The sequence below is a fragment of the Peromyscus eremicus genome, chromosome 5 (assembly GCF_949786415.1).
Source record: "Peromyscus eremicus chromosome 5, PerEre_H2_v1, whole genome shotgun sequence".
In the NCBI taxonomy this organism is placed as follows: Eukaryota; Metazoa; Chordata; class Mammalia; order Rodentia; family Cricetidae; genus Peromyscus; species Peromyscus eremicus.
Genome location: NC_081420.1, coordinates 121405035 through 121431583, shown reverse-complemented (window position 1 = coordinate 121431583; position 26549 = coordinate 121405035). Strand labels below are relative to the sequence as shown.

Below are 26549 nucleotides of genomic sequence, written 5' to 3'. Positions count from 1 at the left end.
GTTTTATTTCATCTAACAGTGAGTATACCTTAAATCATTTCCCCAAGTTAATTTTTAATGACTACATATTACTCCATTAAATGTACATACATAATGTGTTCACCTATTTATCTGTACCCTTTCACTCTTGCTGTTTTTTCCCTGTCACATGTATAAATTTCCTTAAGTTACAATTACGAATTCCCCGAAGCTGAATTGATCAATCAAAAAAAAAAAAAGAAAAAGAAAAAAACCCACAAACTATCAAACAGTTGACGAATTCACTTCAGTTTGTCACAGTTTTAGCTCATTGGTATTATAACATATTTTGAGGCCAGGATAATTTACTGGGGGTGATTCAGAGGTGGGGAGATCAATTACATTTACATTTAGTAGTTAACAGGCTTCATAATTTTTCCTGCAAATTCACCTTGGTTGATAAGTTTTTCACTTAATTCTAAGCATAATTTTCAAATTTTTCGTGTGTGTGTGTGTGTGTGTGTGTGTGTGTGTATGATATGTGTGTGTGAGTGTGTGTGAGTGTATATCGTGTGTGTGGTGTGTGTGTGAGTGTACGTGTATATGATGTATGTGTGAGCGTATGTGTGTGATGTGTGTGTGTGAATGTGTGTGTGAGAGTATGTGTAGTGTGTGTGGTGTGTGTGAGTGTATGTGTGTATGATGTGTGTGTGATGTGTGCATGTGTGTGCATATGTGATGTGTGTGTGTGATGGCACAAGGATGAAGGTCTGAGGACAGTGTTGTGCTGGTGATTCTCTTCTAACTTGACATTGGTTCCAGCCTTGGACAGCAAGCCCTTTACCTGATGAGCCATCTTGCTGACCCCTTAGCACGATTTCCTTCATCAGATTCCGCCTGGACATGGTATAGCAGTTACCCAGAGCGGCAAGGGAAATGCACTTTGGGATCAGGACAGGCATAGTGATCCAATGTGCAGAGGAAACTCAACTCTGCCCAGACTTCAGACTGCAGAGCAGAGGAAATGCCGCTTAAGACAGAAAGTCGGAGCTGTGATGGGCACACCACTTCATGTTTGCCTTAAGATTTTTCCCTGCTATACTAAAGAAAATAGTTTTAGTGTGTTTGTGTTTGGGCTTGATGACCACCCTGTTAAAACCATTAGCACTGGACTTGGGAGGTGGCCTCAGTAAAGTACTCGATGCTTACCCGTGAAGACCTGAGTTTGCATCCTCAGGAACCATATTTAAATTTCAGCATGGCAGTATGCTCCTGTTTTGACAGCAAAGGCTGACGGGTCCCTGATGCTCCCTGGCCAGCCAACCTAGCTGAACTGGTGAACTCCCAGTTCAGGAGCAACCCTGTCTCAAAAAGTGAGGTAGAAAAGTGATTGAGGAAGACACTCAGAATTTCCTCCTGACTTGCCCATGCCTGTGCACACACATGCACATTCCCACCTGCACACACAGAAAAACACATATTCACAAGCACAACGCTCACAAAAAAAAAACGCGCAGAGACATATGTCTTCAGTTCAAAGACAGCTATTTCTCCTTCCCATTTCTTTCACACTGTAGTAGACTTGTGTGAACACACAGTCACACACAGAGACACACACACAGACACACACAGGCACACAGAGTCTGTAGGTGCACATAGGGCTTCAGCTGAGTTGTTTATATCATGTCTGCTCCAGAACAAGTCCTTGAAAGCGTTAGCGGCCAAGCCCTGGCGTCTACATGACGTACCCAATGGACTGGTAGTGTTTTGAAAGCTAGCCTTTACTTAGTAAAAGGAGCCAGCATTGGAATTGCTTCCTCTCTTACTGATGACACCGCAGCTAGGAGTCCTGTCTCCTTTTGCTCCATGAAATTTTAATGAAAAACTGGAATTCCTTTTCAGTTCTCAACCTTGGCACCCTGGGCATCCGGGGCCAGTTATTGCTGCAGACCTGTGCCTCCGCAGGGTGTCTGGCAGCATCCCTGACTAGGCAACTGTCACTTCTCCACTTGTGACAACCAAATATGCCTCTGGTTGCTGAAAAACACCCCCTGGTTTGGAAAAACCCAGAAGGATAGTTCTAGTTTCTGGTATCGACCCCAGTTTGATTTGTATAAGGCATTATGTTTCATTGGGGCAGAATTGGAAGGGTCGCCATTTGTCTAATGGGGGCATGGATGGCTCCTCCAGGGAATTAGGACTCCCTTGCTCCTTCATTTCCAGTCCTTCCCATGCAGGGCCCCTGCTTCCTGTTTCCTCAGGTGACCATCGTGGAGAAGGCTGACAGCTGCAGTGTGCTCCCCAGCCCCCTCTCCATCAGCACCAGGAACAGAATGACCTTCCTGTTTGCCAACTTGAAAGACAGAGACTTCCTGGTGCAGAGGATCTCAGATTTCCTGCAGCAAACGACTTCTCGAATCTACTCAGACAGAGAGTTCTCGGGAAGCTGCAACAGTTCTGATGATGAGGTTGGTAGGAGACGCCTGAGCGTAGTGGGGTGCTCCTGTGCTCAGGCCTGGAGTGTACACCTCCTTGTCCAACTTGTCCAGCTTGTCAGATTTAACAGCTGTGCTAAGCCCCCTGCCCCAGTACCAGTACAATATTTCAGCAAGATTGTCTTGCTATAAGGAGTTGGTATTTGATCATAGCTCTAAAAAAAACTTCAAGATGGTCCAGCATCCCTTATGGCTTCACACATAAGAGGCAAGTACTCTGCTACAGAGCTACGAGCCCAGCCTTCACTAGGTTCTCCAGGCTGGCCTTGAACTCACTTCATAGCCCATGTACGCCTTGACCCTTGACTGGGGTTACAGACTTACACCCCCAGGCCCAGTTTAAGTCTCTTTTCTTTACATTGGAGTTGTCCTTAAGTGATGTGACCTGATTGCGTGGAAAGTGACTTTTTCTATTTGGTGACATCAGTGGGAAGAATACAGAAGTCTCTAAGTGAAGTCAGACCTGAAATATAGCATCAGTATGGTGATGTTTCTGTGATGAAATACACATTAGGCCACCATCCAGGGAAGCTGGAACCCTGAGAAGACAGGCACCTAGCTAGAGCGATGGAGGAAGTTTCTGTTAGCTAACTCATATTTTAAAGATGGTGAGGTTGCACGTACTGTCCCTGTCCCTGCCGCCTGGCCACTTATGTAGCATTTTTGAGATGCCAGAAACTAGACAGTAGAACAAGCAGTCTCCAAAGCTTTTGCTTCCTCTGTGTCATGCTTCACAAAGAGGCAAATTGGTGAAACAGAACACCAACCACTTTTGTTGAAATAATGCAAGGGAAATTCTTTATTGTAGTAATTCGTTACTTGACAATGGTACTCTGGTTTCTCTGCAGATAATATAAATCTTTGCACATTTTTTTTCTTTTGTTTCATTTTTTGAGAAAGTATCTCATGTATATCAGCCTGGTCTGGAACTTGCTGTGAGGCTGAAGATGGCCTTGAACTTTCAATTCTGGCTTATAGTCATGTGGCACCACACCCAGTTCATGTGTTGCTGGGATCAAATCCAGAGCATTGTGTATAGTAAGCAAACACTCTATACCAGCTGAGCTACATGCCTGGTCCTGGGAAATCTATTTTGAACATTGAAATGCTGTTGATTATGACTTTTGCCCCAATATAACTCCTGAAAAAGTATTGACATGTTGGCATTTCCCGTTTCTTCACGTAGCAAGAAGCATATGGGAAAACATAACCTAGCTATTAATATCTGTACAGAAGACACAAAGGAGTCAATAGTGCTTCCAGGCCCATCCACGTGTCCCTCTCCATTGACAGGTGTACTCTCGGCCCAGCAGCCTCGTTTCCTCCAGTCCCCAGAGAAGCACTAGCTCCGACCCTGATGGAGAGCGCTCCTTTAACCTCAATGGCAACAGCGTCCCCACAGCCACACAGACCCTCATGACCATGTACCGGCGGCGATCTCCAGAAGAATTCAACCCAAAATTGGTAGGTACCTCTTGCATTTCACCAAAACTTGCTGTATTGAAACAAAACCATTAAAACATTTTAAGATTCATATCTGGAATTTGTGCACATGTGTGCACTAATGCACGTGTGTGCACAGACCCCTTGGAACTGGAGCTCCAGGCAATTTCAAGATTCCTGACTTATGAGAATGCCGGGGTCAGAATTCTGATTGTAGACTCTTTACCACTGAGCCATCTCTCTAGTCCCCATGTAGATATTTTTAATGGAATTAAACTAATTAACATCTACAGAAGTGGCCAAAAATGTCTGTAGAAATGTCTCTAACATATTTTTCCCACAAACTAGTAAAGCAGTATTTATCTAACTATGTTGTTAGATAGCAGAGTGATTTACTGAAGCATCGAGAGTCACAACAAAAACCAGTATGACTACTTTTCTTTGTCTTTGGTCTTGTTTTAACTACTGTGTAAGCCAAACAACAAATAAGCACATGCTTGCTCAGAGCAGGTTTAAAAGTCACCAGTTCACATTCACATAAAACCACAGGTATGATTAGCATTCTACTGGCCCATTAAGTAGGACCCTGATACTGAACAGAAAGCTTGGTGACGGAACAGGCTATGATTGATGGATAAAATTAGGAAAGAACTCTTTTTTTTTTTTTTTTTTTTTTTTTGGTATTTCGAGACAGGATTTCTCTGTGTAGCTTTGCGCCTTTCCTGGAACTCACTTGGTAGCCCAGGCTGGCCTCGAACTCACAGAGATCCACCTGGCTCTGCCTCCTGAGTGCTGGGATTAAAGGCGTGCGCCACCACCGCCCGGCAGAAAAGAACTCTTAACATCTGAGTTCTACATTCTCTGGAGTTCTGTCAGTTCAACAGGGATTGCATTCCGATCTGTCATGACAGTCCTCAGCACTTCCCCCCAGAGCCTTCTGGGACATCAGTCATGTTCCATTACGTTTTTTCAGGCCAAAGAGTTTTTGAAAGAGCAAGCCTGGAAGATTCACTTTGCTGAGTATGGGCAGGGGATCTGCATGTACCGCACAGAGAAGACTCGGGAGCTGGTGCTGAAGGGGATCCCAGAGAGCATGCGTGGAGAGCTCTGGCTGCTGCTTTCAGGTAGGGGGCTAAGAGCAGCACTGCTGGGTGACTGGGGCCTCCTCCCAACCTCTACCGAGGCATCCCAAGTCCTTTGAGATAAGAGACCCCGAATCAAAGCTGGATCTGGTTTCCTCACCGGGTACTGGTCTGCCGTAGTAACTGTTCACTCACGGGGTACCCAGGGCCAGTAGTTCCTGCTGTCCAATCCCCTCACCTCACCCGTTTCTCCAGTGAGGCTGTTTAGGGGGAGGAAACAGAATCTGAAGTAGGAATGTGACACTTTGTGAGTTGAAATGCTCCTTCTCCTGGCAGTGTTAACTTCACTGAGAATATTTCAGTGGACCCTGTTGTGTGGACTTTTCCTGGGGAGATGTGGGCATATGTCTACTCACCCCAACTAGGGCACCCATGGATGACTAAAGAAAGAATTCGCTGAGGTCTAGTTAGTGAGCCAGGGAGCGTAATTAGGCTGACCTATCAGAGTGTGGATGAGAGGGTACTTACAGGAGGACGGGCCACCTGCTGGCATGGACACCACTGAGAAAGGTCTCCAGAAATGACTGGCGGCTGCTTGCATTACACTCTGTCCTCACAGGGAATGCTTTCCAAGACCCCTCAGTCAGTGTCTGCAAACACAGCAGTCTTTGATCCTGTATGTGCTATAGATTTTCCTATACACACGTGCATATTTGTAATAAAGGCTAACTTACTAACGAGGCAGGGTAAAATATTAATAAACAACAATAAAACAAAGCCACTGTAACAATATTCTACATTAAAAGTCATCTAAAATTGTGAACCAATTTTCTGTAATTTTTTTCCACTCAATATTTTTATTTTAATATTTTAGTCTTTCAGGATAAGCTACCACTGTTTTCTGCCATCTGGAAACATCCAGTGCACCTCAGAAATCTTTGTACCCCAACCACAGAACATACCTTTGGCCATCACTGACCTTCACTTTAGTCATAGATCAGTTGCTTTAGCTGATGAAGAAATGTCACCACTCTAACTAGGTCCATGAGAATATTTTTATTTGAACCTAGAGATGGCCCTATCCAAGTACCATTATTAAATCTTTTTACTTGAAAAAAAAATAATATTGAAACTTAAAAATAAAGTGACTGGTCTTACAAGAAAGCCTTGCAAACACTTGTGGATCTTTCTAAAAGTAGATATAAATGAAAAATTGCCTATCATGGGATATATCTCAGAAATAAGAGGATCAAATCCTAAAAATAAAATAAAGATAAAAATGGTTTTATCTATTTTGTGTAAACTTGATTTTTTGTTTTTTCCCTATTTCCTTAAGTAGACCAGACACAGGTCCTCATTTAGAAGTTAAATGTGAGCTGGGCATGGGGTGGATGTTTGCAGTCCTAAGACTGTGGAGGCTGAGGCAGGACAATCTCTTCAAGTTCAAGGCCAGCCTGGGATCCATAGTTAGTCCATCACCAACCTGGGTTACTTAAGAAGATGTTATTTCAGAAAAAGCAAAAGGAACCTGGGGTTGGAGCATGGCACTCTCTAATCACGTGTCAGAGAAGACCATCATCTTGTAGAGTTCTCTCACCCAGCCTGGTCACCTTGACAACCAGATTCAGAGCACTGACAGAGTACGGGAAAAGTTCCTCTCTCTCCCTCTCCTTCAAATTAGAACTTATTTATAGCTACATTTTAGATTCAGATGAATTCACCATGAAGCCAGTCTACAGCAGCAGCACATAACCCACTCACAGAGACAGACTCAGGTAGAGGGTTCCAGTCAGTGTTTTGTCTAACAGAGGGGCTGTATGTGACCAAAAGGTGGCATGTCTGCACACCACCCTTTGTTGTGTATATGTCCATACACTGATGAGTGGGGTACACATGGGAGCCAGCCTGCCCGTAAAGGTCGTCCAGCTTCTGACCGGGAAGCCCATGTTCAGACCTGTTGCTTCTAATGCCCCTTAAGGCTGCTGCTTGTGCTCTGGACCTAATGAAGTCACATTCAGTCTGTCCCCAGGGAGAGCAGAGCCAATGTCAGGATGCTGCCAACCAGCCGGCCATTGTCAGGTACTGGGACAGGGCCAACCATTGGTTTGGTGACAGTATTTTCTAAAATGAAATGTACATGTTTACTTTGTCATTCTCTGTGTACTTTACTGTTTGTTTTAAATTAAACCTCTTTTGAGCTATAACATAAGATTTACTAAAGTGCACACAACCTAGTGCTCTGGAATATCCATAAACTCATGTCCTGGTCAGCGCAGTTAATTTTAGACCATTGTCACCGTTCTCAAAAGAAATAACCCATACTCGTTTGCCAGTCAGTCTTCACGTCCTGCAGCCGTGGGAGAGAGTGGTCACCTACAATCTGCCGCTGTAGATTGTCTGCTGTGGACACTCAGTGTTCCTGACTGCCTTCCACCTAGGATGGCATTTGCAGGGTTCAAGCACGTTGCAGCCTGTATCAACATTTCACTCCTTATTAGAGCCCAGCGCTGCACTTCACGCGTTTATCACTTGACCGCCAGTTTAGGCTCTGCTGGGAGGGTTGACATGACTTTTGTGAGTGTGTGTGTGTGTGTGTGTGTGTGTGTGTGTGTGTGTGTGTGTAGAATTTCTGGCCCTTCTGATGACTCCATGCTTTACCTTTTAAGCAACCCCTAGGAGTTTGGCTGGAGCAGCTCATCTTTAAACGTCCACACACCCCCACACCCCCATCCCCCCACCCCCCCACCACACCCCCCGTGAAGCTTGAGGTTCCAGTCTCTCCACATCCCCCTTGTCATTCACTGATGTCTGTTATTGCTCGCCCAGTGGGTGTCAGTGCTTTCTAACCTAGGACTTGAGTTTAAGGGAGGTTGAGTGTTTGTTTGTTTGTTTGTTTGTTTGAGACACAGTCTCTCTGTGTAGCCCTGGCTGTCCTGGAACTCACTCTGTAGCCCAGGCTGGGCTCGAAGTCACAGAGATCCACCTCCCTCTGTCTCCCAAGTGCTGGGATTAAAGGCGTGAGCACCACGGCCCGGCTTGGGGAAGTTGTTTATGTTGGTTTGATTTGGTCATTTTTTAACTGCATATAATATTTTAATTCATTCTTTGAGTATTTCATACATGATTATAATGTATTTTGATTATTTCACCCTTACACCCCCTCCAACTCTTTCTGGACCTTGGGGGAGGGGTGAAGGGACAGGTCACACACCCCATTTGGAGCTGAGCATTCCACAGTCACTTATTCTCCGCAGTTTGACCAGTTCTCTAGTTGTGGTTTTAATTAATTTCCTCAATCATCTATTGGCTGTTTATATAGTTTTTCTGTAGAAATATCTACTGAGGTTCTTTGCTCACTTTAAATTATGTAATATTTCAATTACCAAGTTATGAGTTTTTTAATTGGTTTTGGATACAAATCTCTTATGCGAGTTTTCAAACAATTCCATTCTGTTGCCTGTGTTTTCACTCTCTGAATGCTTTGAAGCACCATTTTTAAGATTTTGAGGGAGTATGATTTTTCTTTTGTCACTGTACTTCTAAGGCATGAGAGCTTAGACCAGTGGTTCTCATCCTGTGGGTCATGACCCCTGGTGTTGAACCACCCTTTCATGGGGGTCACCCAAGACCACCGGAAAACACAGATATTTACATTACAATTCATAACAGTAGCAAAATTACAGTTAAGAAGTAGCAATGAAAATAATCTTGTGGTTGGGGGTCACCACAACATGAGGAGCTGTGTTAAAGGTTTGCAGCCTTAGGAAAGCTGAGAACCACTGGCTTGGACCTGTGTTTTCTAATGAGACTCGAGATTTAGATCACTGATCCAACTGAGTTACTTTCTGTGTGGTAGAAAGAGTGGCCTAACTTCATCCTTTCCTTATGAATGTTGTGATGTTCTGGAATCATTTGTTGAAAAGACTCTGCTTCCCGGAACTGAGTTGTCTTAACACCTCAAAAAGGACCACAAATATGGGGATTTATGTCTAGACTTCAAGTTTTAATCCATTGGTTTATATGTCTGTCTAAGCCAGTATCACACAGCCCCCATTACTGTAACTTTGTAGTAAGTTGTGAGGCAAAGGAATGTGAACCCTCCAATAATTGTTTTTTCTTTCAAGATTGTTTTGGCCATTTAGGGTCACTTACATTTCCAAAGAGTTTAGGGCCAGCTAATCAGTCTCTACAGAAAGAACTCCTGTGATTTTGATGGTGTTGTGTTAAGTCTGTAGGTGAGTTGGGGGTGGGTTTTTCCTATCTTAGCAGTTCCAGTCTATGGACAGAGGAGCTCTTTCTGTTTATTTGGGTCTTTGTTCATTTCTTTGAGCTGCTTGTAGCTTATGCTAAGTCTGACAGTTACTTCTGAATATTTCAGTTTTTGATCTCATTATAAATGGATTTGTTTTGTTTGACAGTTGTTCTTTGCTAGCATATATACATGGAGTTTATTTTTGTGTATTTATCCTGTATCCTGCATCTTTAATATATTCATTTTTCACTACTAATGATTAGTGGGAGGGTACCTTCTCATGTACCTGTTGCCCAGTGGTATGCCTCTTTTCATGTCTGTTTCTTTGCCTACTTTTAATTGGACTTTTGCTGATTTGTTAGTATTTTGCACTTTTTTGCTATTTTTATATGAATTTCTTACATATTTAAAAATGACTAGTATTAGCATTATTTATGTTTTAGCATGTCTCTGTGTGTGTATTTTCCATTTGTGTAGGTGTTCTTGGAGACCAGTACAGGGCATTAAGTCCTCTGGAGTAAGAGGTACAGACACTTGGGAACTGCCTGACTTGGTTACCAGGAACTGAACTCAGGTCCTCTGCAAGAGCCACCTCTCCAGCCCCTATTTATTTTATTGTATTTATTATTAGAATGTGTATCTGGTGTGTGTGTGTGTGTGTGTGTGTGTGTGTGTGTGTGTGTGTGTGTGTGTGTGTACCACAGTGCACATGTGGAGGTCAGAAAACAAAGTATTTTGTGTTGATCCTCTCTTTCCACTCTGGGTCCAGAGATGAAACTCAATTGATCGGGCTTGCATGGGGAGTGCTTTTACTGAGACACCCAAATTCCTTGTATAGTTTTGCATTCTGGATAATTACTCTTTATTGGATACATGGTTTATTTGTGTTTTCTTCTGTCCTGTCTGTTTCCTTTGCACTCTGTTGATTGCTCTCTGTTATGAGCCAAGCTTTTGAACTTAGGTGACCTTACCCGTTTCTACTTTTACTGCCTGTGCCCTGTGGGTGTGGTTGATATCATATCCCAAACCGAACTGCTCTGTCAAGAGTGTCCTCCCTCTTTTCCTCGGGCAGCTTTTTGGCTTTACGGCTTATGCTCTAGTCCTCCATCCGTGCTGTGTTGGTTGGGAATGTAGTGTGAGGTCAGGGTGCAGTCCATTCTCTGCATGTGGATTCTCCGTTTTCCCAATGGTAATGTAAATTCATGTTGATATTAGCTTTAGCTATGTGCATACCCGGGGTTTTTCTGTCTTCAAGAATCTTAACATGAATATCTCACATCAGCAATTCTTTGCCCCATTCTGCAACCCCATCCCTATCACCCAGAAGTCCCCCATCAGTGGTAGGACGCATCGTTACTGGAGGACCCTCAGCCTCACCCTGCCTGCTGCCTTACAGGCCCTTCCAAGGCTTCCTTCTACCTCCCGTCACTGTTGCTGTGTTCTGTAAGAAACGGGCCTAAAAGGCATTCCTAAGAGGCATTCCTCCTTCTCAAGTGAAATTTTAACAAAATTTCTCATAAATTAAAAGCAAAGAGAGCAACTAAGAGTGAGAACAACTTAGCCTGGCTTATTCTGTCTGACTTCCCGAGTCTGCCCCCAAGCAGTCCTTGGCTCTGTCTGTGTAAGCTTGGAAAGCAGTTTTGTGGACCTCTAGCTCATGCTGGAAGGTGGAGTGGCCATGTTGCCGTGGGGCTGAGAGAGGGAAGGAGGCCATGGATAAATTACCAGTCTAGATGTAAGTGAAAACAGTCTCCAGGGTGATTTTCTTTTTTTCAATTTCCTTTGATGGATGGGCAAGCAGAGTTTCAGCCGGGTGGGGCTCTCTACAGCTGGGACAGCAGGACTTCAGCTTTGTTGATGTCCTGTTTGTTGTGTGCTTCCCAGGGGCCATCAACGAAAAGGCCACACACCCCGGGTACTATGAGGACCTAGTGGAGAAGTCTATGGGGAAGTACAATCTTGCCACCGAGGAGATTGAGAGAGACTTACACCGCTCCCTTCCAGAACACCCCGCTTTCCAGAACGAAATGGGCATCGCAGCTCTGAGAAGAGTCTTAACGGCTTACGCTTTTCGCAATCCCAACATAGGGTATTGCCAGGTAATTGCCACGAGTTTATGTTTGGGGAGGGCTCTAAGTGTCCTCCAGTCCTGAAAGAGGCACATTCAGATGAGACTCAGCACCAGATCTACCTGCCAAGAGTTTAATTAGAGCAAGCAAGGAAGCCGGAGCTGGCCCAGCCAAGCAGCGGTGGCCCCAAACCCAGGAAGCAGCAGCTTGTCCCGCCCTCACGCCTGCCTCACGTGGTCACTTATAGGGGATGCTTTTTCTCAAAACACTATTTCCGCACAGATTTTGGTCTGTTGCACATAGACACGTACAAAGCAAGAATACGTATGTGGGGGTTTAAGAACCCCAAAGTTTGCTTGGGGAAATGGCAACAGCACTCTACGCCTCTCCTGGAGTAGTCTGAGCTGGCCAGGCTGCTCCACTGTCAGCCATTGATCCTTACATCTCTTTGGGGGACTCTGAGCTGACCCACACGGTTCATCATGTCCAGTCTTTCGGGCCTAGTTGGTCAGTCCCCTGCAGAGCTGTCCTCCTGCCTAACATTTATACTGACAAAGTAAACATTTCCTTGGTTTTGTTTGCCAGCAGATAATGGACAGGAAAGCTCTATCTAGGCTAGTGGGAGTCATTGCAGCAGGGTGCCACAATCTTGGCACTATGGACATTGTGGGTTAGAGTGATGTCTGAAACTCAAAGTGATAGAACTGATGTTTTAAAGGTTTTGTTAATAGATCTGTTTAGGAGACATTAAATCACACAAAGTAGAATTTGGCTAAGGGGGCGCTGTCCCCTAAGTACCTCAGAGGTAAGTAGTATGCTAACCACACCTTTACAGATAAGCTAAATTTATGATGCTAAGATGTGAATATCTGTTCACCAGGACTGACCAGCCATCAGGCCCTTCCCCAAAGAACACACTTCTGACAGACAGCTCAAGGGGGCGACACAGGGTCACAGCCAGTGTTAAGTCCTGGCCTGCCATAAGCCCCCAGTTTTCTTCTTGAGAAAAGCTAGATGGGCAGATGACCCCGGGTGAGCACTATTTAAAAAGAGCATCACTGGTGTACTTCAAAAATAACTGTGACGCTGGCCGTGCTAAGTCTCCGTCTGCCCAATGGCCAGACACACAAGCCCTGTCTCTGTTTAAATTGTTCCAAGTAGAACTGCAGCTGGGACTTGAAGGAGACTTAAGGATGACAGTGTGTGTGAAATGCATCACCCTGAGGTGCATATATATTAGTAAAACCTCCAACCGGAGGCCAAATCCTTTTTGGGTGTTAACCCCAGTTCACCGTGCACACACTTTACTAAAATGCTTTTCCATCATCTGTAGGTGTGCGGAGTGATTTCTCACAGGAGTGTATTATTTCTATAGAAAGAGAGTTCTTTGTCCTGGGTGCTACCTAGTGCTGCATTGCGTGTTCAGCAACATCTCCGACTCCTATCTCTAGGCAGCAGTATAAACCCTGACTCTGGAAATCGAAATCCCCTCTAGATGTTGGCGAGATCTCCCAAGGAGCACCATCACCTTCATAGACAACCACTGCCTGAGAAGGGAGCCATCAGCAGGATTTCTTTTCTGGTCCTTGTCCAGCTGAGTGACTAGTGAGGGTCTTCTGATCACTCCCTGACCCACTTGCCATAGCCTCCTGTGGGCAGAGTACCCGGCTCCATGGCACTCTTGTTAAGATTGCCTTTCTGCTCCTACTGCATCTTCTTAAGCCATGACTGCTGCTCAAGCCACTGAACACACAGCTTTTCACACACTAGGGCTATGTTTTAACACAGGTCGAAGTCAATGTTTTAGTGTCTTGTACTGATACCTTGAGCATAAGTGACAGTTAGGAAGCTCCAAGATAAGGTGATCCTAGATGCAAAGACCACATTATCAGTGGGTCTTCCTGGACCACCTATGGAAAAGCTGAAGGAGACTTCACTCTTAGACACACTCATCTTTTCCTACATGTGGACATATACACACATGCTTCTTTTCTCTCTCTCTCACATACACACTTACACCTGTTTACACACCTGTTTCCCTATACCACATTATTTATTTTTTTATAGCACTTAATTTAAATGTATCTCCAAACTGATTCATTAACTTTATAGTGTTGTTTTTTTCTCTCTGGTGGCAGCATTCAAGGCTAGTGAGCTTGTCCCCAGCTCCCCCTACTCTCACGCCTCATACAGAACCCATGAGAAATGACAGCCATGGAACTCTGTCTTGCCTGAATGGCTAAGGAGCTGACCTTAATTGAGACGTGGACTAGAACCCGCAGGCTAATTCTCATGTGGAATTTTAATAACCACTTCCCTTGAAACACCAAGGCTTGCAAGAAAGAACCTTTTCAGTCAAACACCTTTTAGGGGATTTATATTGCACAAGTCTGATGAATTGGTACTGGTTTCTGGAAGATCAAAAGAAACTCAGGAACTGCTTGGCTTCTGACAGAATAGAATTCATTTTTATCTTTTGATCTTCATTTTTTAATTAAGGAACACTTATTGAGCTGCTTAGCAGTTATGGGCTTTCTGATAATATCTTTTAATAAAATGTGGTTGCTTTAGATGTTTAAATCAACTTTATTTATCGTTAGCATTGGAAATGAGGGGGAGGGCGCCAACTCTGAAAGGTTTCCTTGTTCTCTGTGGACAGCCTGGAGCCCTGTGTACTTGTTATAGGAACTGTTTATGGGAGTTTAAAGGGAAATATTTACCTCCACTGAGTTAAGGATTAAGAATACTGAAAGGATTTAGCGGGCTGAAGGCTTTGTCAAACAGGCCTGAGGCAGAGGCTCTGTGTAAGGGCTTGCCTGTGCATGCTTGAGTCAGGTAAACAACGGTGCCAGTGAAGAAAGGCCCTGAATAATTCCTGAAAAGGGCTAACGACTTGGCTTTCCGTTCTAAAGGGTCGTAAGCTAACAACGCAGAAGAATACTCACCAAGCTTTGGTGGCCTTGAAATGCTAAGCTTGTTTGTCTGGCTTTTCTTGGGCGTTTATTGGCATCTGCAAGAATGGCTAATTTTTCATTCTTTCTTTAGTCAATGTTGTGAGTGAACTGTATCAAAAACATAGACAAGCACCGTGTGTCTTTCCATAAGGCCAGAATCTCATGAATAACAACAAATTCACAAGGTGCTGGGGATTCCGTGGCAGCAGTTTACCGGCTACTTCCACCTTCTTGGCAGTCTGGCCCAGCTTAATACAAGTTTTTAATTCCAGTCTTGATTCCTACTATTAACTCTCATGTCGAACATCATACAGTCTGTCTGTCTGTCTTATGGAATGGATCCAGAGGGTTAGAGAGGCTGTGGAAGAGTCTTGGGTTTCAGTCACAGGCTGACATAAAGCTAAACAGAGCCTGTGTTGACAAGGGACCCGGTCTGACTTGAGGAGGGAGCTGCTGCGGTAGCATCAGTGCTGAGGCTCATAGGTTTGACAAAGCTGTAGAGCTCAGTCCAGCTGCAGAGGCGAGCAGGCAGGCCTACATGAGAGCAAGAAACCCCAGACGGATGGGTGGAGGCCCGGACAAGTCGGCCTTGTCCACGGTGGGAACTCAGCCACTCAGATAACCCTGGGACAGTCCAAGTCCTCCGCCTGTTTGTCCTGCGTGCACTCGCTAGGTATCAGAAAACAAGCTGGTGGCAGCTGTTCCTATTGCAGCCTTGGGTGTTCTTCTCTTTGGGATCCAGGTGAGAATGTTCCACCCTCCCTTCAGTCTGGTGTGTCCAGCAAGTTCTTGGGCCTGAATTTTCTGATTTTGGTACCTTTGTGTGCCCACACAGTCTCAATTCAGCCCAATAAATTTATAGAGTATCACTTATATACTTGCAGGAATAGATCTTTTTGTTTTGTTTTGTGTTATTGTTTTGTTGTATTTTTAGTCTGTGCTGTGTGGGTGGCACCAGACAGATGGTGGTGTTTGTGGATTCAGCCGGGTGCACAATCAGCCTTCATCCTCAAAATGGAGTCAGAAGCTGCTTCTCAAATGGCATGTCCTGAAGTACTGCTGGCTTCCAGTTGGGAGTGACTTAGAGTGGGCGTCGCCCCTCACCACTTACCAGGATTGCTTTTCTGTCAAATACATTTGCTGTGTGCAGACTGCGTTTGATGGCGTCCTCTCTCCTTCCATCAGGCCATGAACATTGTCACCTCCGTACTGCTTCTCTATGCCAAAGAGGAGGAGGCGTTCTGGCTGCTCGTGGCCTTGTGTGAGCGGATGCTTCCCGATTACTACAACACCAGAGTCGTAGGTACGTGTGGCTGTGGCTAAACACCTTAGCCTGTCTCCGTGGGAAAAGGATCGTAGAATCATGAGTTCTCCTCAGCTGTGACAAATGCCCGGCCAGAAATCAGCGTGAGAGAGGAAGGGCTTGTTGTGGCTCCGAATCTGCCCGTACGGTGGGTCCACCAACAGGGAAGTCACGGCAGAGGGAACCCAAGGCAGCTGGTCACACTGGGTCCCAGTCAGGAAACAGAGAAGCGAATGTCGGCACTCAGTCTGCTTTCTCCTTTTTTATTTAGTCTAGGACCCCAGCCCTTGGGACAGTGATACCCACATTCAGGGTGGCCCCTCGAGCCCTAGTTAAATTTCTCCAGTAACACCTTCCTGGGAATGCTGGGTGATTCTAAATCCAGTAAAAAAGACCATCACATGTATGATACCAGCTTAAAATGTCAGCAAGCTTGTGGTAAATGTGTATAGCTAGAATCTCAAAAAAAAAAAAAAAAGCTTTGAAACCAATCCATGCCTTGCGACCCCACAGCTAAAGAGTTGTTAGATAAATAAGGGCATAAAGCAGGTATGATGGTCAATCTTAGTGTCAGTTTGTCATAACCCAGAATCACCGGGGATGAGAGTCTCAATGAGGCACTGCCTAGATCCAGGGAGCCTGTGGGATGTCTGTGGAGGACTGTCCTGGCTGCCTTAACTGATGTGAGAAGACCCAGCACCATTCCCTGTTTTGGGGCCCTGGATTGTATAAGCATAGAGAAAGCTAGCTGAGCATGAAGTATGAATGTGTGCCCATTTCTCTCTGCTCTTGCCCGTGGGTGTGAACAGCTGCCCAGGTTCATGCTGCCTTGAGTTCCCTGCGGTCATGGACTTTACGCTGGAACTGTGAGATAAGTTAAACCCTTTCTGCCCTGAGTTGCTTTCGTCAGGGCATTTTGTCATAGCAACAGAAATGGAGGTGGACCGCAGCCCGTCCATTTGATTCGGTCCTCCAGGGAGGTGCAGGGCTAACCGATCATGTTGTGTCACCCACTCAGGTGCCCTGGTGGACCAGGGAGTCTTCGAGGAGCTGGCACGAGACTACGTCCCACAGCTGTACGACTGCATGCAGGACCTGGGTGTGATTTCTACCATCTCCCTATCGTGGTTCCTCACACTCTTCCTCAGCGTGATGCCGTTTGAGAGTGCAGTGGTGGTCGTGGACTGTTTCTTCTATGAAGGAATCAAAGTGATATTCCAGTTGGCCCTCGCTGTACTGGATGCCAACGTGGATAAACTGTTAAACTGCAAGGACGATGGAGAGGCCATGACTGTTTTGGGGAGGTACTGTGCTGTGTCTGGCTTTGGGGCCACCTCATGAATTTGACTTCATTGACCAAAAGACCTATTTTTCTCTGTGGCCAGGACACATTCATATTCTTTTCATTTTTAAGGTTTATTTATTTTCCAGATGTGTATGATATTTATGTGCATATATATGCAGGTAGATGCACCTGTGCTCATATGCAGAGGACACTGGGTATCTTTGTCCATCACTCTCCACCATCCTCTTGAGGCAGGGTCACTCCCTAAGCCTAGGACTCATGTTTCCTCGGCTAGCTTGGAAGCCCGTGAACAGAGGTCTCCCTCTCTTCCCGCTTTGCCTCCCTTAGAGCTGGAGTTACAGTGTGCTTGGATACGTGGCTTCTGTGAGTGCTGAGATCCGGCCCTCAAGGTTGTACAGCAAGTGCTCTTAACCCCTTAGCCATCCCCCCAGCACAACGGTCTTTTTCTTAAAAGATAAAGGCAGTTTCTTTCTGATTTTAAGAAGATCTTAGTAAGGCCTGATGTTGCACACTATAATCCCAGCTGTTCAGAAGGCTGAGGCAGGGGAATCATATATTAAAGCCAGCCTGGCCAACTTAGTGAGAACCCATCTTGAAATTAAAGGTAAAAGGGGGGCTGGGGCCATCAAGTTGCTCAGGATGCATAACTTGCTGGGTTCAATCCCCAGAACTTCCAAGAGAAAGAGAAGCACAAACAGAGACAAGAAAGTCTTAGATTTTTGTCTTAATATGTACAATTAGAGATCTGTAACTGAGGCATCACAGTTCCTCCAGTGACAGCTGGTTCATGTCTCACCTAAGGTACTTAGACAGTGTGACCAACAAAGACAGCACGCTGCCTCCCATCCCTCATCTCCACTCCCTGCTCAGTGACGATGTGGGGCCCTACCCTGCGGTGGACATCTTCAGACTCATAGGAACATCCTACGAGGTGGGTCTGCTTCCCAGCCATGTGATAAGAGTACCCCCGTGCTCCCACCCAGCTCAGCTGGGCTTGGGTCCCACACCGCCTCTCCCGACCTCTCAATCCAGTTAGTCCTGTCACCATAGAATACAGCAGTCCGATTGCTTCGTAAAGATTAAGGATGGACTTCTCATGGTTCAAGAGCCTTGGAAGCCTACGGCCAGGTGCTTATGGGATACAGCCCCATCTTTCTGTTTCCTTGGACACCATCTGTGTCCTGCAGGTGGGAGGAACCATGTCCTCGTGGGGCAGAAGTTCAGGAGAAATATCCTGCTTCTGCAAGCCCTTTCTATAGCATTCTTTCTCATCTAAACAACTGAAGATAAGACCTTCCCTGTCCATGCTGCAGCAAGTGGGAATTAAGTTTAAACATGAATTTAGGGACAGACAGAAATCCCATCCCCTTTTACATTGTGAGAATTAGTTGTCGGAGGCAGGCAATCTGTAAGCTAACAGTTTTGGTCTCAGAGATGGACGCCGAGTGGACCCCAGGATTTCTCTTGGGCCTTAACTTGTTGTAAATGGTATGGCAAGCTCTGGCCCTCTGACAGGTGATCTAGAAGAGTGTCAGTTTCAACGCTCAGTGGGTTGAGGAGCCATCGTGGGAAACCTTCATCAATGACTCATTCCCCATTCCCACACTAAGTAGTTAGAACTCCCCTGAAGTATATACTTTCAGACAATTTTTATTTATTTATTTTTTATTTCTTTTTCTTTTTACTGAGGAAATGTCTTGTTATGTATCTTGGGCTATCCCTCAAGTGTTACCAGTGTCCCACTAGAGATGACCACTCAGACACAGTTGATAGCCAATTGGAAATCTTTATTCCAACAGACTGGGACCACACCCAGTATTCAAGGAGTTAGGTGTGGCCCAAGTGTCCAGACCATTGGGTTTTTAAAAGCAGAAACCATGCCCTGGTATCTCACTTGACAGTTTTGCAGAAGCAAACAGTTTAACAGATGCTGAGATAATCACTTAGCTGTCGGGGATTCCGCCCAAGCAGACTAAAGTAAGTTAGGTAAGTTAGTTAGGGCATCCTGACTTCAGGTTTCTGGAGTAGAGCTGGGTAATTTTCCAAGGGATTCTCCATCAAGGACCCCAAATTCTAGTCAAACCTGCAATGGCCTCAGCAAGATTCCAAGATGGAGAAACCTCTGCACTGCCTTGCCCTGTCCCAGAAGTGAAGTCAGTCCTCCCAGGTCAGCCTCTTGAGTCCTAGAAAATCTTAGCAAGACCTATGCCACTAAATTTGGCCCTTGATGGTGTGTGTGTGTGTGTGTGTGTGTGTGTGTGTGTGTGTGTGTGTGAGCGCGCGCATATCGAGGTCAGAGATTGGCGGCAGTTTTCTTCTGCTGCTTTCTGCCTTACATTTTTGAGACAGGATCTTCTTGCTGAACATGGAGCCCCAAAGTTTGGTTACCTTACCAGAAAGCCCCATAAATCCTCCTGTCTCAGTCTTCCCAGTACTGGTATTACAGGCTCTTTTATGAGGCTTTTGGGGATTAGAACTCAGGTCCTCAACCCTGAGCGGCAAGCCCTTCACTGGCTGAGCCACCGCCCAGCCCCCACAGTCACGGTAGAGTAGAGGCTCACTGAGCTGCTGTTGGGATCCGAAGACGTCCCTCCCCTGGGAGCTTCTCTCTCTCAGTTAACCCCAGAGTGAATCGTTTCAATGACTATTCTTACCAAGTCCTGAATTGGGCTGTTTAATGGAAACAAATCTTATGTTTCCCTTTATTGTCTGAGTTGGGAAAACATGCAGGCCATGGGCAGGTTAGCATTTGGAGAGATGGCCAGCTCACAGAATGCCCGTGTGGACTTCTGATCCCAGCAAATGCGGTTAAAGGAGCGTGGAGATCAACAAACACGCCTCCTAGCCTCTTCAGCTCTCCACCTGGGAGCAGGTGCTTCTCTTCCCATCACACACACACACACACACACACACACACACACACACACACACACGCACGCGCGCGCGCGCCTCCCAGCCTCTTCAGCTCTCCACCTGGGAGCAGGTGCTCCCCTTCCCATCACACACACGCATCCCAGCGCACACGGCCTCACATCTGAGCGTTCTTCTGCATAGGCTGTCGACTCAAGGAAAACATGTGTGACTGAAATTTAGTTCTGCTGCTAGAAATGGGAGACTCTCTGGATCAGTAATTCATGGTTCCAGATTGGCTTCCCAACATAAAATCTAGTCAAGGTCACTGTTGTGGAGAGAGCCATTTATTCTGAGTTGTGAACATTTCCACCAGTCTGCAGGTGTTCCTGTGACCTTAGCACATTTTTTCAGAAACACCAATATTGCTCCTTTCCAGAAATTCGGAACTATCCGGGCGGATTTGATTGAGCAGATGAGATTCAAGCAGAGGCTGAAAGTGATCCAGACCCTGGAGGACACCACCAAACGCAATGTGGTAAATCCTCTGAAGGGCAGCGGGGGTGGGGGGGTACCTCACTTTCCCCCTCCTTGTGCACACTCCTGCTGGCTCCCCAGCTCCAGCTTGGCAGATCTTGAAAGAAGAACTTAGAGGCTCTCCCAGCATGATATGTTTTGAATCTGTGGGAGTCACTGTGCTCACCACTTTATAGGTACGGACCATTGTGACAGAGACCTCCTTTACCATTGATGAGCTGGAAGAACTGTATGCTCTCTTCAAGGTGAGTTTCAAAGTAAATTCATGCCCGTTCAAAGGGATGAAAAAACTTTCTTTAATTGTTCTGGGACTTCTTGATCTTTCTATTAGGTGGTTTAGGGGTTCCACAGGTCCCCAACATGCACAAGGGGAAAGACAGAGCCAGGAGACAAAGCTGCCGTCCTTAGTGGGGAAGTAAATCAATGATTAGCACTAATTTAAGTTGATGTTGTAGCTCACTTCCTAACCAGAGGAGTTGTTTTCTTGGACCTTAGAACATGGAACCTGGATTTTTAAAACTCCACAGAATAGTGGTGGTCAAGTTCAAATTCTGCCTGAAGTTCTTATAACTCATAATCTCCCCTACTAAGCCCCAAGTTGCCTTAAGGAAAAATAATATATAGCTAGAAGAAGAAGCGTACTATGTTAAGAGGCCTGGGTGCTTTGAATTTACTGTTTCCGAAGTCTCCCGACCCATGGTTGGCCTGCTGTGTCCATCCGGGCTGTGCTGATGCACAGCATCATGGTAAAGGGCATGGAGGAGCAACATTATCACATCATGGCAGCCAGGGAACAGAACTACACCAAGGGAGGGTCCAAGACAAGACATGACACACTTCCTTCAACCAGGCTCCACTTCCAGAAGTTTCTATCATGTCCCAGTAAGACCAACAATGATTGATCCATTGATGAAGGTCAGGCTCTCATGATCCAGTCACCTCTTAATGATTGGATCCATCTTCTGGGCACCAGCTTTTCAACATATGACATTGTTGTGGGGCTGGTTCATACCCAAACCCTAACAAAAACTGTCTACAGGTCCAGGGAAGAGCATCATAGGTTCAATCTCTGTGTTTTCCATCCTTTTTCCTTAAGCCACTATTCATCCTTAATAAGAAAAATAACAGTCTAATATTTTTTTAAATGTAATTCTTTTCTTCAAAAAAGTTTTGTCATCTGTCACAGATTAGAATGTGGCCATTGACGGGGAAAAGGTTCATAAGATTCCCATCACGCAAGAAACAATCGTGCCACAATCTCTAATTTACTCTCTGGACTAAATCTGCAGCTAGATGTGGTGGCTCGTGCCTCTCATCCCAGTACCTGGGAGTTGGAGGCGGGAACATCAGGAGTTCAAGGTCATCCTTGACTACATAGCAAATTCAAGACCAACCTAGCTTGCATGAAATGTTGTCTCAAAACAAAAGCCACCAATACAGCTTTGGAGCAGTTCAAAGATAGTCCAGGAACAAACATGAAGAACACCACCAACATCCTGTGGACAGCTCCTAGGGGAACAGAGTTTGGGACTGAGGGATCTCCCTAAAGCGCCCACTCACCTCTTAGCCACTAGAGGGCACCGCTATCTCTTTCTTTTTGCTCTCTCCCCGGTTTGTAGGCCAAATGTGTGTTGACTTGATACATAATGGATCAGTGTAGTATAGTCCTGCGTTCTTGGAATGAGATGCTGGTTTCTATGCACAGCATCAGGAAGCTATTGCTGAGCCTAGCTCTTCACTCTCACCATGGTATCTCCTAGACTTAAGGGTCTTCAAGTTAGATGTACCTGTGTATGGTAGGAAGAGCACACACTTGCAGAATGAATACAGTGCCTCAGATAATAGTGTGTGATCTGGGGCTATAAAAGTTGGAGTAACCACTCTGTATCGTTTTTCAGGCTGAGCACCTAACCAGCTGCTACTGGGGTGGGAGCAGCAATGCCCTGGACCGGCACGACCCCAGCCTGCCTTACCTGGAGCAGTACCGCATTGACTTTGAGCAGTTCAAGGGCATGTTTGTGCTTCTCTTTCCCTGGGCATGTGGCACTCACTCTGATGTGCTAGCCTCCCGCTTGTTCCAGCTGTTAGATGAGAATGGGGACTCCTTAATTAACTTCCGAGAGTTCGTCTCTGGACTGAGTAAGGACATGGTATTCTTGCATGAGTTGGGTGGGGTCAATGGGGCTGTAACCTGGGGTTCCCCCCTACTTCCCTCAAGGCCCCCACACTGGGTCTAGAGGAAGGAGGAACACATATGAGGATTGCATGCTGGTTATAAGATTGTGTTCAGTTAATAGCCCTGTTATAGGGACAATGTACAGCCTTCTAAATGAGACAGATGTCAACTTGAGTTCAAAATATGTTATCCAAGGGCTTGTGAGGTGGCTCAGCAGGTAAGGGCACCTGCTCCCAAACATGATGATCTGAGTTCAATCCCCAGGACCCTCATGGTGGAGAGAAAGGGCCAACTCCCAAAGAGTGTCTTCTGATCTTCACACGCACACACACACACACACACCATAGACATAAGTAGCTAACATGATGTAGGCTTAAACAAATACATTAGTAGAGTGCATATGGCAGTAAAATGCTAACATAAACATACAACCTTGATGGGTTTCCCAGAGAAAAAGGAATATCTAGACCAGTGGTTCTCAACCTCTGAGTTGCGACCCCTTTGGAGGTCAAACAGCGCTTTCACTGGGGTCACCTAAGAGCATTGGAAAACACAGTTCTTTACATTACAATTCATAACAGTAGCAAAATTGCAGTTAAGTAGCAACAAAAATACTTTTATAGTTGGAGGTCACTATAATATGAGGAACTGTATTAAAGGGTCATAGCATCAGGAAGGTTGAGAACCACTGCTCTAGATAGTAGATTGGATTGCTTCTGTCTTACAAAACAAATATAATAATTAAAAATATATCCTATATAAAAATAATTGCATATAGGTAAACCTTTCTAATATATAATTTCCTACTATTTCTAAGTAACACTAAATCTATTTTAATAAAGGACTGGAAAACATCTCACTGTCTAAATGGAAGTCTTCCCTGTCCATTTCCTGGCTGAAGGACTACCCATAGCTAGGACATGAGTGTGTACTCACACATGCACACAAGCATTCACAGGCATGCACCCACACCATACGCCTGACCAGCAGGACATGGGTTGCTATCTATCCACCTTGCTCACTTCCCTGTATTCTTGTTGGATTCTTACTCCACTTAGAATTGGATGAAGAACATGTCTCGTGGTAAGAGAGCTTGGCCCTCTTGATGTGAAGTGGGGGTGCAGCAAGCTTTGTGTCTGGCTGTCAGAGTGAGTTTTTCTGGGAGAATTGTGCCAATCTGTTACCTTTGCATCAATTCCTTTTCTCACCCCTGGGACAAGATGTCTAACAACTTAAGCCACTTATGGACTTGTTTTGGCTCACAGTTTGAGTTCATCATGGTGGGGAAAGCATTGGCAGCAGGCTAATGAAACATCCACAGGTCACACTGCACCTGCAGTCAGGAGCTCAGCCCCTGGTCTCAGCTCTGTTCAGTCTGGGACCCCAACCCTAAGGGTCCCTGACCCCAATCAGCCATTGTGCACCGGCAGTCCCAGGATGAGGGGGGGCTGGGGAGCAGTCTCAGGTGGCAGTGAGGATGGCCTCTGGAGATTGTGTTGGGCGGGGGTCAGCAGTTTATTAAGCAACGGGGGAGCTCAAGCCCGGGAGGAGAGGACAAACGAACAAGGAAGTACACCTAATTTGCACATGTGGACCTGGTTGAAGACAGGTGAACATTAATGCACCAATTCAAATACCAAAGCTTGCAGGAGGAAGTGCAAGGAGGAAGTACTGCATCGAGGCAGGGACTTTCCAAGCCTAGCAGTTAGGTTAGCAGACTGCCAGTCACATGGTTTTTGATGAGCCAGTTCTCTGGTGGGGAAACAGAAGCTTAGCTGACTCTAACATGATGTGTGGCCTTTGTCTCCATGGAGTTGAGTGGGTCCAGGCCTGATTTGAGTAGGGAACAGCCCCACTCGTGCTGTGCTCTCTGAGAAATGTCCGGGGTAAGGGCAACTGTCCCTCATCTGGTCTGAGAGCCCACACAGCCCATGTCACAGTGATACTCATGTTTGGGATATGTCTTGAACCTCAATGAACTCAATCTAGAAACTTCCTCATAGATGCCTAGGTGACGCTGGGTCCCATTAAATTGACCATCAGTAGTAACCAATTGTGCCTTGCACCGTATGCTTTAAATGGTATATCCAGGCCAAGATGAATGACCAGACATAGAGCCAGTGATGCTGCAGAAATCACTCCCCACTTCCCCTCTGCAGGGATAATGTCAAGGAGGTGAAAGATCAGAGGAAGCTGGAAGTGTGTTACATGGGGAAGTCCTCTTGGTTAAGTCTGTCGTCGTGATTATATATAAAGCCTTGTGCACACACTCAGCAGGCTTTCGTGAAGGAACTTTAAGTATATACATAAGGCAAGCAGGCCTTTGAACTATAATGGCTGCTGACATGCTTACAGTATTTTCACACCAGGCACTGGCCCAGTGGTTTGTACGTGTGTATTTGCTTTTCCCTAAGGCACGGGTTACAAACTGCTGGTTTGAATCCCAGCAGCCCATAGGCATAGTTTGTGCTGTGACTGTCACACTGAGTAAGAACTGTCACCTGTCTCAGTCAGCTCCAGTTGCTCTGGCAAAGTGCTTTTTAGACTGAGTATTTTTTGCACAAAAGAAATTGACTGTTCACGGTTCGAGAGGGTGAGAACTCCAAGATCAAGGGAGCATCCTGTAGCGTGAATCTCAAGCACTGCAGCATTGATCACGTTCAGTTTATACAGTAGACAGTTCTATCTATGTGTGAGTCCCTTGGGTAAGGACACCAATCCTACTGTCACCGCCTCCATGACCTACTCACCCCTCAAAGTCAATGGCTCCATCCCATTGGCGGTCAAGATTCAACATAGGACTTGTGGTGGGTGACACCAACATGTTGAGTCACAGCATTATCTGCCTGCCTACTGTTAATATTGCTGTTGATAGCTCGGTGAAGTCAGGTGACTTGCTGACTTGGCTTTTTAGGCCATTGTAAGTACCTGCTGTCAAACCCAAGTGAGAGGAAGGTATATGTAGTTCACACAGGTCCGAGCCAGGCTGTAAATGAGGGTTATCCAGCCTAAAAGTCCTGTCCTTCATTTCCCACACAGAGGACATTTCCTCTAGAACATGCCCCAAAGACATTGGTTCCAAGTTAACACTGGCTGTGGATCAGAACCCAAGGGGAGTGAGAGGTTGGACAGAGTAACGTAACATCCCTTCCCACCTGGATTCTGAGTCCTCTCTCCCCTCTTCCCAAACTGGCTCATCCTCAGGGACTTATGCAAATATTCCAGATCTTCTGATTGCTAGAGTAACTCAGAGTTTAAAGGGGAAAGTAGAGGATTCTCTTAATTGAAGCATATAAAGTCAGAATAAATTTAAATGGTTAGAGCGAAATTAAAACATATTTCAGGAAACTGAAAAAGGGTTTCTCAAAGTAATTTGGAGTTAACCTTGAATATGCTCTTCATTTATTTCTGAACTTGTTGTTTAGTCTGTTAGGGCCCAGTTTATGATATTTCCTATTAATAAGTTGTTTATGATACCTATAGCCATTCATCTAGCTGATGCATTTAAAATAGTTGTGTGTACAAATATATGAAGTTTTATGTGTGTCATGGGGTCCCAGTGTCAAGATCACTGGTAGATTTTTTTTGTTATTAGCTAGTATCAGGAAGGGGAAACTGAGGACAAGGAAAGGCTGGCTCTTCTGTAGTGCACAGTTAAGTACAGAGCATTTGGAACCAAACCTCCTAGTTTGAGAGTCTTAACCCAGGTAGGTCCTAGGCAGAACTTTCGTCACACAGTGCCTTGGTTGGACTATATAGAAGTCAACTTGTTCGAGCGCTCTCTAAGCCTGGGGGCATCACTGACTCACAAGACACATTTCACATGAGTTCTTCCATGATTTCTAGGTGCTGCATGCCATGGGGACCTCACAGAGAAACTCAAACTCCTGTACAAAATGCATGTCTTGCCAGGTAAGTGGGCCACACAGAGCAGCATGCATCAGGTGCCCTGGACCTGACTCCACATCTCTTCCTTTGGTGGCACCTCTGCCTGTCACTCTTCCTCAAAGGCCAGGCCCAAGTCTTTACATGAGTTCCCAGATGAGGGTGTCCTTGATTTGATTGTCATTTGCCTGTGGCATAGATGAGTTGAACTTATAAAAAGCAGCGCACCTCCCTTCAAG

The 26549-nt window shown here is 45.6% G+C and overlaps 1 protein-coding gene across 1 annotated transcript in view; it reads left to right on the top strand.

Annotated features, from left to right (window-relative positions):
* Tbc1d9 (TBC1 domain family member 9) overlaps positions 1-26549 on the top strand; it is a 106539-nt gene that overhangs the window by 70360 nt on the left and 9630 nt on the right. Inside the window, exons 7-17 of the mRNA XM_059263081.1 lie at positions 2220-2426; positions 3747-3917; positions 4870-5020; positions 11115-11329; positions 15439-15556; positions 16575-16860; positions 17664-17793; positions 20152-20250; positions 20426-20494; positions 22148-22388; positions 26272-26337. Of these exons, the coding sequence (XP_059119064.1) occupies positions 2220-2426; positions 3747-3917; positions 4870-5020; positions 11115-11329; positions 15439-15556; positions 16575-16860; positions 17664-17793; positions 20152-20250; positions 20426-20494; positions 22148-22388; positions 26272-26337 (1753 nt within the window). The remainder of the gene's footprint in view (positions 1-2219; positions 2427-3746; positions 3918-4869; positions 5021-11114; positions 11330-15438; positions 15557-16574; positions 16861-17663; positions 17794-20151; positions 20251-20425; positions 20495-22147; positions 22389-26271; positions 26338-26549) is intronic.